Source organism: Miniopterus schreibersii (genome assembly GCF_964146895.1).
Source record: "Miniopterus schreibersii genome assembly, chromosome: 1".
Taxonomy (NCBI): domain Eukaryota; kingdom Metazoa; phylum Chordata; class Mammalia; order Chiroptera; family Miniopteridae; genus Miniopterus; species Miniopterus schreibersii.
Genome location: NC_138101.1, coordinates 193899350 through 193911705, shown reverse-complemented (window position 1 = coordinate 193911705; position 12356 = coordinate 193899350). Strand labels below are relative to the sequence as shown.

Here is a 12356-nt window from a genome sequence, read left to right as displayed (position 1 = left end):
GAAAGGTGGAGGGTTTGGGTCAGGTGGAGAGGGGCGGGCCGGGTGAGGCGATGCCTGTGGGGCTGGGGTGGGAGCACTTGTGTGCACACACATGCCGAAGGCACTTATATGTTCCTCTTCCTGCCTGGGAGGGAGGACCAGATGGTGGAAGGAAGGGCCCTCCAGTCCCTGACGGGCTTTGAATCTGTTCCCACTCACTGTGTGACCCTGACCTCTCTGAGCCTCCATTTCCTCAACTGAAACCGGGATAACACCAGCCCTTTACACCAGGGCTGTGAGGCCTTTACATCAAATGAGCTCTGAGCCCGGAAGAGTCCTCTCCCCAAGCACCCTGAGGGCCGGTGGGAAGGGGTATGTGCAGGCTGCCCCTCGTGGAAGGACGGTCACAGCACAGCCTTCTCAGGAGGCAGGTGACGATGACAATTACGGCTACAGAGTGGCAAGTGCATACAAGGTGCCAGGCTCCCTGTGTCAGCTTCCCTGGGGTCACCCCTTTCTTCCAGGAGGGGAAGCCCAGCTCACCCCCTTGGGTTTTAGTGGTGGTCAGTGCTCTTCTCGTCCCCCATTAGGCCTCCAAAGGGCTCTTTATACCTACTGATGACTGTCAGGCTCTGGGCTTTCCCTCCCAGGGAAGGAAGGGATTTAGGGTGTGGGGTTCAGAGGAGGCAGTAGGAGGGGGCAGAGGGCGATGCCCTCCCTAGACCCCAGAAACAGTGCTGAGGGGCTCCCTGTCCCTGACCCCAGGCCTCTCTCTGTCTGGCTTAGCACTGGGAACCCACAGGGTGGGAGCAAGGAGTACGGAATGCATGGGTCAGGCCTGAACCAAGAGTGCCCATATCCAAGAGCTGGTGGAAGGATAAGTGTCCGGGAGGGGGTGGGGAGCAGCTCTTGCCAACTCACGCTGGCTCCTACCAGCTCGAGAAAGCCAACTGTGCACATCTCTTCCTAATTCCAAGTTCAGTGCTGTCAAGTTAATAGCTGGAAATCGGCCATGATGGGAGTATTTACACCATGGAAGTCAACAGAAGCTAAAATCAGAGCTTTTTTTCCCAGCCCAGAGAGCCAGTTACTAAACATTATCAAGACACCACTGATTAGAGGAAGGGGGATATCAGCTTGACAGCCTAGACCGTATACTGGCAGAGCTCACAGTCCACCTATGCCGATAGGGAAACTGAGTCTCAGAGAGGGGCAGGGACTACTCAGGGCCACACAGCAAGCTAGTACACAGCTGAGTCCAGACCTCTACACTTTTGCCTCCTAGGCCATGGCTCTTTTTATTACAGATGGGCCATCTTGAAAGGCCATCTCCATGGGGTTCAGGTCCAGTGTGCTCTGGGTGCCAGGGAGGTGAGTCTGCAGAGCTATCTCTGGATTGCTGCTTAGTTCACTGTCCTAACTCCCTCCATTCTGCACACACCCCAGTCCCACTCTGTCCCAGGCTCTGGACATGGGGCCCCTGAGATGTGTGAGCCATGGTCCCTCCCTCCTAGGACAGCTTCTTCATACATAGATGGTTACAATATGGGGACAGTAGCAGCAGGAAGCACAGAGGAGGACAGGCTGTAGGGAATGGGGGACAGGTGGGGGGTCACGGAAGAAACTGAAGGTGGGCAGGTGGCATCCAGTGAAGGAGAGGTGGGCTAGCACAGGCAGAGACTGAACGGGAGGGAGCTGAGCTCAGCATGATCTGATGCAGCCTGGGGGTGTGGGGGTAATGGAGGGCAGGAGGAACCAGGAGTCTGGCCCCCAATGGCTTAAATACTGAGTTTGAGTGGAGAGAGGCGGGAGGGATGGGGAATGGACTGGAGGGGGCAGGCTAGGGGCAGGGGGACCTTCGAGGCTGCTGCATTTGCCCAAGGACCTAGGGGCAAGGCTGTGGATCAGCTCATGGGCTCCCAAAAGTGGGACCGGCACGACTCACGTCCACATCTCCAGCGCTAGCAGGTACTAGGACATAGCAGGTGCTAAGGAATGTTGGGTGAAAGTCTCATTCCTTCTTTCCAGGCCTTGTGCGCCCAATTCGATCACCGCTGCCCGGGGATACTGTCCTCGGCCCCCCTCCTCTGGGAGCCAGCACAGGGCCGGGCAGGCAGGAGCTGGGCCGGCCAGGCCACCCAGGCAGGCGGCGTCAGGCTCCCGAGCCCGCAGGCAGCGGGGTGGGGTCTGGGGCGGGGTGTGCCCCGTTCTCTGTCCCAGGGTCACCTGCACGGAGGAGCGCGAGGCCCGGGCCTTGTTGAGCGTGCGCCGGCGCTCCCAGCGGTGGATGGAGTCCTGCACCTCCACGCTCAGCTGCCGCGTCACCGTGATCTTGTCGTAGTTCTTGATGTGCTCCAGGGCCCCGTAGGTGGTGGTCAGATAGTAGGAACCTGCGGGGACAAGAGTGCAGGCTGACTGGGCGGCCAGGGCGCACCCACAAAGGGAAGGAGCGGGGAGGGGGCGTGGCCCGCGAGGCCCCGCCCACCGCTCCAAGCTCCACCCACCGCGGCTGCAGTGGACGCGCGTGCAGGATCCGCACCCGGAGCTCCAGCCCCCCGCCCGCCCCACAGCCAGCCCCACAGCCTCGCGGGCCTCCTGGAGTCCAGCCCGAGCTGAGCTGTCAGGCCCTGCTCATTGGCTCGCCTTTGAGATAAAACTCCTGCTAATTTTTGAAACGGTGTTTTACATTTTAAAGGATACGGGAGAAACTGATCATCACGGATGTCTTTAGGGTGGGAAAGGGATGGCTGGGAGACATGGGGGGGCAGGAGACTTCTCACTGTATACATATATATATAAGTATGTATAACAATACAGGTCTTATTCTGAAAAATAATTTTAAAAGGTGGAGAGAAAATTTTAATTATGGTTATAAGATTTTAAAGATTTAAAGTAAGTAAAAACTTGGAACCACTCATTTCGCCATTTCTTTTTACCTCCTTAAATTAATTCACATGTATTCATAATACATAATGTTTCCTAAAGTAGTTTAAGCTTTGACATACTTCAGACTGCAAAATTTAAGATAAAAGACATGAAGTTTAAAAGACAGTGGTTTGCACAGATGCTTACACGTTCGCTCTCCTTAGTTTGTTAGGGGCTTTGGTTGAAATATTTCAGAGGCACTAGCCTTGTTGTGCCCCTCACTTTAGAGAGGAGGGTGATTTTCGTGGGTTGCCTCCCACTCACCAGACCTCTCCCCTAGCCCTTTAGGTGCCAGGGTAATGATTTTTGACATGAGGCTGATTCTCCTACAGATCCACCAAATCCCATCATCTCCTTCTTCTTAACTAACTGAATTATACTTTTTTTGGGCGAGATGAGTAACAATCAATTGAAAATGCTTACTGCCCATACTTCCTTGCAACTCTGGGTAGTGGGCTGGAGACCCAATTCTGGCTATTTAGATATAAGTGGAAGTCCTCGGGTGGAGCTTCCAGGAAAACCTTTGAAAGGAGCAGACTCCGGTGCTAAACACACACTAAAATATACAAATGATGTATTATAGAATCATACACCTGAAACCTATATAATTTTATTAACCAATGTCACCTCAATAAACTCAATTAAAATAAAAACTAGTGGCTTCTATTCATTTATTAAAAAAGAAAAGAAAGAAAAGAGGCAGGCTCAATTGATATGTCCCTTTGGGTTTTGCCCATTCCCTCTCTCCTGCCTGGAACACAGAAGTAAGCCCCGAGGCACGGCAGCTGTTTTGTGACCAGAGGGGTCAGGCACAAAGAGAAAGGTTCCCATCCTAAAGAACTCGGGAAAGAGCTGGGTCCATGCTTTCTTGATGGCAGGGCCAAAAACGGCCATCACTATCAGTCTCGTGCCCCATCACTTCCTGGCGCAATAGACAAGCAGCCCTTCACTCAGATTTAAACCGTTATTAGCTGCATCGGGAGGTGTTTGCAGCTTACAGTGTTCCTAACTTACATTGGATGAAGCTGCCTACAAATACCTACAAACTCTGCAAACAACATGGGAAAAGGCCACACCCTGGCCAGGGTTGGTGGGGGTTATGATAAAGGGGTTTATGGCCACAGGATCACTCACCCTTTCACAGCAGTGTAGGAAAAACACTTTTTTTTTTTTTTCAATAAGTGTGTCAAGGCCAGCATAGAACTTGGCCTGGTGTCCCTTATCAGAGAAGGGCCAGTGAACCACTCATGTGTCTCCTTTCTCAGTGATGCGCAAAGCCTGCGTGTGCCGGGATGCCTTTCCCGGTGCCTCCAGCCCTTGCTGCCTGAGGGTCCCTGTCCTCTGGTTGCCAGGTCTCAATGGTCCTGTTTCCTACCCGTGATCATGTCTCCCTGGCTGGGATCTGAGTGCAGTGGGCTGATGGACAACACGCAGTTTGGGAGTCAGAGCAGTATCTGGGTTGGTGTCCTCTCTACGCCTGTTTCCTCACCTGCAAATCCCATAGTATCGATATGAAAAGTAACCGAGGTGAATACACCTGAGAGCAGGGCTTAGTAACGAGTCACGCAGGGCGGTCAGGTGACCTGGGGGAGGTGCTCTGGAGGTTCGCACTCTCAGAAGCGGGAGGAGCCCCAAGGCCCGCAGCCCACTCCTTTTGCTCATGTCCTGATTTTCCAAGGGGCCTCCCAGCCACTTCCCTTTGACTGGAGGCCATGCAGTGCCACCGACGACCACTAGGGGGCAGGCGACTCCTCCCACAGTGAGGTTTGGAGCCGGTGGTTCTCTTGGGGACAGTGTGCTGCCCATTGATGGGAAAAACTCAATGCCCCTCTTAAGATATTAGCCCAGCCCGGCTGGGCGTGGCCAGTGGTTGAGCATCGACCTAGGATCCAGGAGATCGCGGTTCGATTCCCAGTCAGGGCACATGCCCAGGCTGTGGGCTCGATCCCCAGTCGGGGCCGTGCAGGAGGCAGCCGGTCAATGACGACTCTCCCATCACTGATGTTTCAACTCTCTCTCTCCCCCTTCCTTCCTCTCTCTGAAATCAATAAAGATATGTGTTATATATATATACATATATGTATATATGTACATATATGTATATATGTGTATATATGTGTGTGTATATATATATACACACACACACACACATACATACATACACCCAGCATGGCCAGCTGTCAGCCAGCATGCAGAGTGGATGTGGGTGAATGAGTCCCTGAGGGTGCTTCTGGGAGAGGCTGGATTTTGAGCTGGCTCCAGCCAGGTGCCCCACAGATGCCTGTCCCATAGTTGCGAAGAGTGGTGGGAGCTGTAGGGAGGGGCTAGAAGGGGGCTGAGGTCCCATCATGCTAACGCTTAGGCCCTCTCCCCACCCTGATCTCCCCTGATCTCTAGCACCTGATAGATAACGCTTGCTGCAAAGAAAGTGGGGCCCCGTCACTTGTCCTTTGCCAAACTACAGCACATGGAACCAGCTAGAAGAACATGAAGGTCCCAAAATACATGGACTTTTTTGTCGAACACAGAACTGTGTTAATATGAACTGTGAAACAGGAGAAGGCAGAGCCCAGCTCTACCGCTCTTGCCCCCAGCTACCTCTGCAGAACACGAGAGTGCGCAGACAGTTTGAAAACCCCAAATCCAGCCCAAAACCTTCACTTTCCTGAGGCAGAGAGGTTAAGCGACTTGCCCAAGGTCTCCAGCCAATCAGAGGCAGAACCAGGACCGAAATCCAGCCTCCACACCACTCTTTTTACTACATCATGTGTTACTTCTCCTCTTAGGTTTGAGCAACTGAAGTTCTCAAGACTGGGGCTCCCCTTGGGCCCACCTGTGTCCCAAGCATCTCTGAGCTCCGCAGAGGACAGAGGGCAGGGACTGGCCAGCAGGGGCTCTGCCTCCCCCCAGTCAGGACCCCCTTTACCTGCACTCAGGGGCATTGGCGATGGAGCACCCTGTGTGCCACCACCCAGTGAGGACATGAGGGTGAAGCCACAAAAATACTGTATCTGTCCCTTTGTCCTTGGGCCCAGGTGCTTCCAGATGGAGGTCTGACAGCTCGAAGACCTGAAGGGCGGGAGCCCTGCCCAAGCTGGAGACCCACTAGTCATCTCACACCAGGGGACCAATAGCTGTGAGGCCAGGCCTGTCCTGGGTGCTGTGACCTCCCTCCCTGGCTATCAGACTAGGAACAGAGATGAAGGGAGGCACCCATGCCAACCCTCCACCTCCTGCTGTGTGCAGTATGGTGTGAAGTTTGTCCCCTGGCCCCCATCGGCAGGGCCTGATGCTGCTGTGTGTGGGGGGGGGGCAGCGCTGCTGGGAGGGGGCGATGTGTGGCAGCCTGGTGAGGCTCTGCCCGCCCAAATCTTTACTTCCAGCAAACACCCCAAGGCTTCCTTCGAAATATCACAGGGCCAGAGGTGGGGCGGGGGTCTCTGGCTACTTAAATCTGAAAAAAAAGGCAGGCTGCAGGGTATTGAGGCAGCTTTGGGTCAGAAACTGTGAACTGTTTAAGACCTTTACGTATTTATTTGTCCTTTCATTTGTCTCAAAAACACTGTTGCCCCAAACAGAGCAGTGCTCCTGCCTGCAGGACCTCACCTTTCCCACTGGAACCCACAGGCTTCAGGAACAGGATGAAGGACTCCAGGAGGCCATGGCAGGATTGGGGTGGGGGGTGCAGGTCCACAGGAGAAAGTCGCTGGGCCAAAGATGTCCCCATCCTGTCCCTGCTCAGCCCCTGTGCCTGGTTTGGAGCCCCATTTAGGAGTCCTAGTGGCCAGGGCATGGCTGACCACTGCGGAGAGTGAGCCAGACCTTAGACCATCCGCAAAGCCTCCTGGTCTCACTCTGTCCTTTGTCTTTAACGCTCTATAACAGCCCTGTGGGGTTGGGGCCAATCCTTAACAGGATTTGTAAATGATTGCTTACCGGGAACATAAGCAACGCATGCCCACTGTGGAAAATTCGGAAAACAGAAAACAACGAGAAGAGTCTCTGTGCTCAGTGACTCCCTTGGTCATCTGAGCCCTGTCCTGCCCCATCGCTCTATCCTACCAGCCTACTTCCTGTCTTCTCAACATCCACTAGATGTGACCACATGTGAAATTATCTTGTTTGCTTATCTGTTTAATCTGTTTAAGGTCTGACACCCCCCCATTCCCCACCCCCACTTTCCCATTGGAATGAGACTTCATGAGAAAAGGGACCAGCTATACCTGCCACAGAGGAGCTCAGTGAATATCTGTTGAAAGATTTAGTACATGGCCTTTGCCGAGGTACCTATTAAGTCTTAGTACTTTTCTTGTTGATTTATAAGAACCTTTACATATTAAGGCTCTTAATGCTGATTTGTGGGAACACTTTTCCCTGGTATCTTATTCTATTTATGGTAATTTTTGATATGTAAAAGTTTTTATCTTTATTACATGTGTGACAGCCACCAGACCACAGCTAATATTCCTGTTGAGAGTGCTGGGTGAGCTGCTGCACTTTTCAGGGGCTAGTCCTAGGAAATGGGGTGCTCAGTGTTTGAGACAAGAAGCCTATTCTGCTTACAGTTCCCTAAACAGAGCCTCCTTGCCTCGAACTCCATTCTATTTTCCCCCCACAGGCTGGTGGGGCCTGCAGGAGACAGGTCAATGTTGTTGGAGGCCTCTTTGCAACTCCTCAGCCTTGTGGTGCTTCTGTATGTAAGTTCAAGGCTGAGGAGGCCAAGGAGGAAAGCCCATGAAGGCCTGAGGTGGAGGCCCCAGAGCATGGGGTACAGGACAAGGCATTCATTCATTTTCATGAGACTATCAGCCTCACCTGTCTTGCCTTGCATCGAAACCCAAGTGCCTGGAATGGAGCCTAGCACAGAGTAGGGGCTCACTAAGCTGCTAGATGAATAGATGAATGGGTAAGTGGATGGGTGGTTGGGTGGGTAGGTATCTGGGTAGACAGATGGGTGAGTAGATGGATGGATGGGTGGGTGGGTGGATGGATGGGTGAGTGGGTGGACAGATGGGTGGATGGATGGATGGCTACTGGGTAGCCAATAATCACTGCTAAATAAAGTCTGGCTTCTACTGAATTCCTACACCCTCTGGAAGACAGGTTGTTCCAACTGCAGGGAAATTTTAACTATAGAGGAGAAAAAAATAGATCTAGAGGTCCCAGGGCACAAGCTAAAGTTGTATGTGACAGTAAACTTCATGGCTTTACACGCTCCTCTGACCTTCCAGGAAATCACAGAACTGTCGCCCAGAGACTGATATATGCTAAAAATGCAAACAGATGCAAAGAGGGATGGTTTATCGTAAAACCACAAAGCCCAAAGGGGCCACTTGGAGCCTGAGAGTCTTGTCTCACCCTTAGAGGCTGTTGTCTTAGAGAACAATTCGGGGGACCCTCAATGCTGATACTAGGGCTGGCCACACCTCTGGGATTCTTGGTTGAGGGGTGGCTGAGCTAAGTGGGTGGGAGGAAGTGGTGGGAAGGAAGAAAGGGGAAGGAAAACTGAGGGTGGGTGGAGTTGGCCACACCCCTGCCATTTACTCATAGTCCCAACCTCTCCGCCCATGGACAGAGGACCTGACTCAGGGCTGGATGAACAGGGAGCTGAGAGTCCACAGGGCCTCCCCGGCCTGAGAACTGACCATCTTTCCCTGCTTAGACTCCCCGTGGACACTGCCCTCCGCTTCAGCCTTATCTTTTATGCTACTAGCAGCTGTTGTTCCTTCTGTGAAGAATGCCTTTTCCCCTTTTCTATCTGCCTGGTTCCTATTCAATCTTCCATGCTCGGCTCAGGTGTCACCTCCTCCAGGAAGTCTTCCCTGACTGCACAGCCTGGGTAACATGCTCCCATACCCTCCGGGCTTCCCACCATTTCAGCATATGACAGGCAGCAGGGACATGGTCTCTTTATTGGCCCAGGTCCACCAGGACAGTGTCTGCATCCAGCCCTGTGTTGTACCCCCAAAGCTCCGTGGAGTCTGGCATCCAGGAGGTGTTTATTGGGCTGCCCAGTACACCCCTGGAATGGCTGGGTTGGGGGTGTGCAGTGGGCCCCGGGGGCCCAGAGATGGGCCTGGGGCAATGACTCACCCTCCCCCAGCTGCAGGGCAGGGTCCATGAGCTCCATCATGTACTCCACGTTGAGGAGCATCTCCGTGAGGTTGCTGCGGGCCAGCACATACATGAGCACGGGCAGGAAGTCATCCGCTCCGTAGGGCTTCCCTGGAAGGAGGAAGGAGGCAGAGGTGGTGAGTGCGAGGCTCTCCTTGTGAGCAGTTCCCTGCCCAGGGGAAGGGGACCGTGGTTTTCTGTGTAGGGGGTGGTCACCCCTGGAAGAGGAACCTTCCTGCTTTTTTATGACTCTCAGGACAGGGGTGACCCTGGAATCAGACTTCTTGGGGTGGCTTCTGACACAGTCCAGGTTTGGGAAGAGGGAACTGAGAAAGGTGCCCTCTGCCCGGGTGGGCAAGACCCTTCCTCTTTCCCAGCTCTTCCCCTGAGTGCCGCTTGCTGCCTGCTTGACTCAAGTTTGTGTCACACTTATTCACAGACCCACCCAGAAGCAACTGACTGTCTAACGCTGATGTCTTCTGGGAAGGTGCCGTGTCCCTTTTAACCACACATCTCCCTCTCCACATGCAAAACAGAAAGCCCTCCCTTAATTAAAGCTATCAGGTCAGAAATTCCACCATTCGACCTTCATTCCTTTGGCTGAAGAGGTGCCCTTTCCTGAAGGTTTCTTTTGAAATGCACATGCCTCGGAAAGAAAGAACTCATCCCTGCTGCTTTCATGGGAGATGTTCACAGGGCTCGGCGCCTCTTGACAGGAATAGATACCTAGGGAAGGTGGGCCTTCCCAGTTTGGCTCTGAAGACTGACCACATGGCAATGCAAAATCAAAGGTTGGACGTGCAGGGCAGGGATTCCTGCGGGGACAGAACCCTCCCGGAGCTCCTCGCTGGTCTCTTAGCAAGCCAACAAGGTGCACTGAGGACTGGGAGTGCCTGGCTGAGCAGCTCTGCCACGAGGAGTGGCCACTGGGGTCACCCTTCTCACCTCCTCCTACCAAAGGGAGGCCAGGGCTCAGACAAAGGTCTCCGGACTCAGCTGGAGTTGCCAGGCAGGGGCATGGCCCTAGAAGGATCACCCAGGGTTGCTGCCCTTTGTATCTTGGGTAAGATTAACACCGACAGCTGTATTTTGTTTTCTCAGGTGGCCTCAGTTTTTCTGCCTGTAAATGGATAGGCTGAAGGGGTTGGTAACCCACAGCACGGGAAAGCAGAGTCAGACAGACCCGCACTACGGGTCCCAGCACGCTGCTTGCTAGCTGTGTGGCCTGGGGCTAATTGCTTTACCTCTCTTAGCCTGCGTCACGTGTGAACCGACACACATAACATGCGATTCTCTGGGGTTTGGGTGAGGATCCTCTGGGGCGCTTTACAGGCGGTGCTCCCACGATGCTCCCACGGAGACACCCGCTAAGGAGCCTGCTCTTACCGCGGCTCAGCACTGTGAGGCTCTCAGAGGACCTGCTCCCAGGTTCCCGGCCTCGCCCTGCACAGAAGCAGTCCGCGTGGGAGGGAGCCTTCCCATAAGCCTTTGTGAGCCTGGGACATGACTACACAGTTCCCAGGGAGAGATTATTTTGTGCCTGAAGTTGCTTTTCATGGTGATAATTGAATTCCTAGAACCCCAGCATCCAGGAGATTCTTTCCGTGTTTGATTTCTGAGTTAGGGAATGCGGGCAGCCGGGCGGCGGGAACGTGAACCGAAGCCCGTCTGCGCCTTCTGGGATTCACTCCCGCTCACGCGTGGGTTTGGGGCTGATTGAATTTTCACTCTGCCTCCGAGAACATCATCTTTTGGGCGTGTTCGATGAATAACTCACCAAGGAATACAATCAGGCAAGTTAATTTGCTTTCGAGCAGTGGTTCTCAACCAGGGTGACTTTGCCCTTGAGGGGCCACCTGACAATGTCTGGAGTCCCTTTTTGGTTGTCACAGCTACGGTGGTAGTGCTACTGGCGTCGAGGCCAGGGATGCTGCTACACACCCTACAGTGCACAGGACAGCCCCCATAATACAGAATTATTCAGCCCTAACTGCCTGTGGTACCAAGGTGAGAAACCCCGCTTGAAGGACAGTGACTTTCAGCCGAAAGGATGGTCCAGCTCGGGCCCCAGGATTGAGGACTTAGAGATGGGGGGACAGAAGCCACAGAATGTAGCTCTGTGCGGATGGAAAGTCCTTCACCCTTTTCAGTTTCTTCTCGAGAACATCGGCTGACCCTCAGGATGGGCTTTGGCGCATCTCCTTGGTTCCCACTATGTTGTGTTCAGCTACCCCACTGCAGGGGACTCCTGTGCCTGTCCCTCCACCTGCCCATGGGCACCTCTTCTCTGTCCCTCCAGTATACAGAGCATGGCACAGTGGTGGGTGAATGAACGAATGAATGATGAATGAATGAATGGTGGATGGACGATTACTGAGCTCCCAGCAGGCCTCAGAGTCAGTGCCTTGGCACCAGCTCAGATGAACCTCTATAGAGACTCCAGGAGTCCTTCCCATCGGCGGCCAAGACAAAGTGTGCATCATCTTTCCCTGGAAACCAGCCCTTGCTGGGACCTCCCCATTTCCATCAAGGACCCTACTTTCCCGCCAAGTCCTGAGATGCAAGGCCTGGGTGTCCTCATTTCCCTCTGGGCTCTTTGTCCCCTGTGGCCAGTCAGACCAGAGCCCAAGTGCATCTTCCTTGTGAATGCTTCCTGCACTCACCCTTTGCTTTCCTCAGAGCGCTCTCTGTCCTGTGACCTACTCTGTCTACTAACTCATCCCTTGAGAATACAGCTCTGATCATGCTACGTCTTTTCTCAAGAACCTTCAATGGCTCCCCCACTGCCTGGGGAATTAGGTCCAGATCTCTTACCCTGACGTTCAAGGCCTTCCACAATTGGGCCCGCAGACAACTGTCCAACACGACTGGTCCTCCTCTCCTCCAGCCCCACTATCTAGTCACCCGCACTCCTGCCCCTTGGTTTTTGCCACACTCACCTACCTGGCAAGCCCTCCCCTTTCCTTCCAAAGGCCTGTGCCTTCCACCTCTCACAAGCACCAACATTTGTGTGACTCTTTAAAGACGCAACGCATATTTTATAAACATTACTGCCAGTGAATTCCTAAAACAACTCTGAGCTGAGTTAGATTCATTACGCCTACTTTACAGATGAGGAAAGTGTGTCTCAGAGAAGTTAAGCTTCTTGCCTAAGGTCACACGGCTAGGGTGTGGTGAATTAAGACTTGAGTCTAGTTTTTTTTATAGTCACAATCCCATGTTCCTGCTACTTCAACACGCTTCCTTCAAGTTCCACCTCCTCCATGAAGCTCTCCTGGATTACCCCAGCTACTGTGCTGACTCTATACTCTACTCTGCAACTTCCAACCCAGAACAAC

At 53.3% G+C, this 12356-nt stretch overlaps 1 protein-coding gene across 1 annotated transcript in view; it reads right to left on the bottom strand.

Annotated features, from left to right (window-relative positions):
- The window catches only part of RIN3 (Ras and Rab interactor 3), a 103969-nt gene that overhangs the window by 1667 nt on the left and 89946 nt on the right, over positions 1 to 12356 (bottom strand). Inside the window, exons 8-9 of the mRNA XM_081152452.1 lie at positions 8998 to 9129; positions 2206 to 2369 (exon numbers count right to left, since the gene is read on the bottom strand). Of these exons, the coding sequence (XP_081008578.1) occupies positions 2206 to 2369; positions 8998 to 9129 (296 nt within the window). The remainder of the gene's footprint in view (positions 1 to 2205; positions 2370 to 8997; positions 9130 to 12356) is intronic.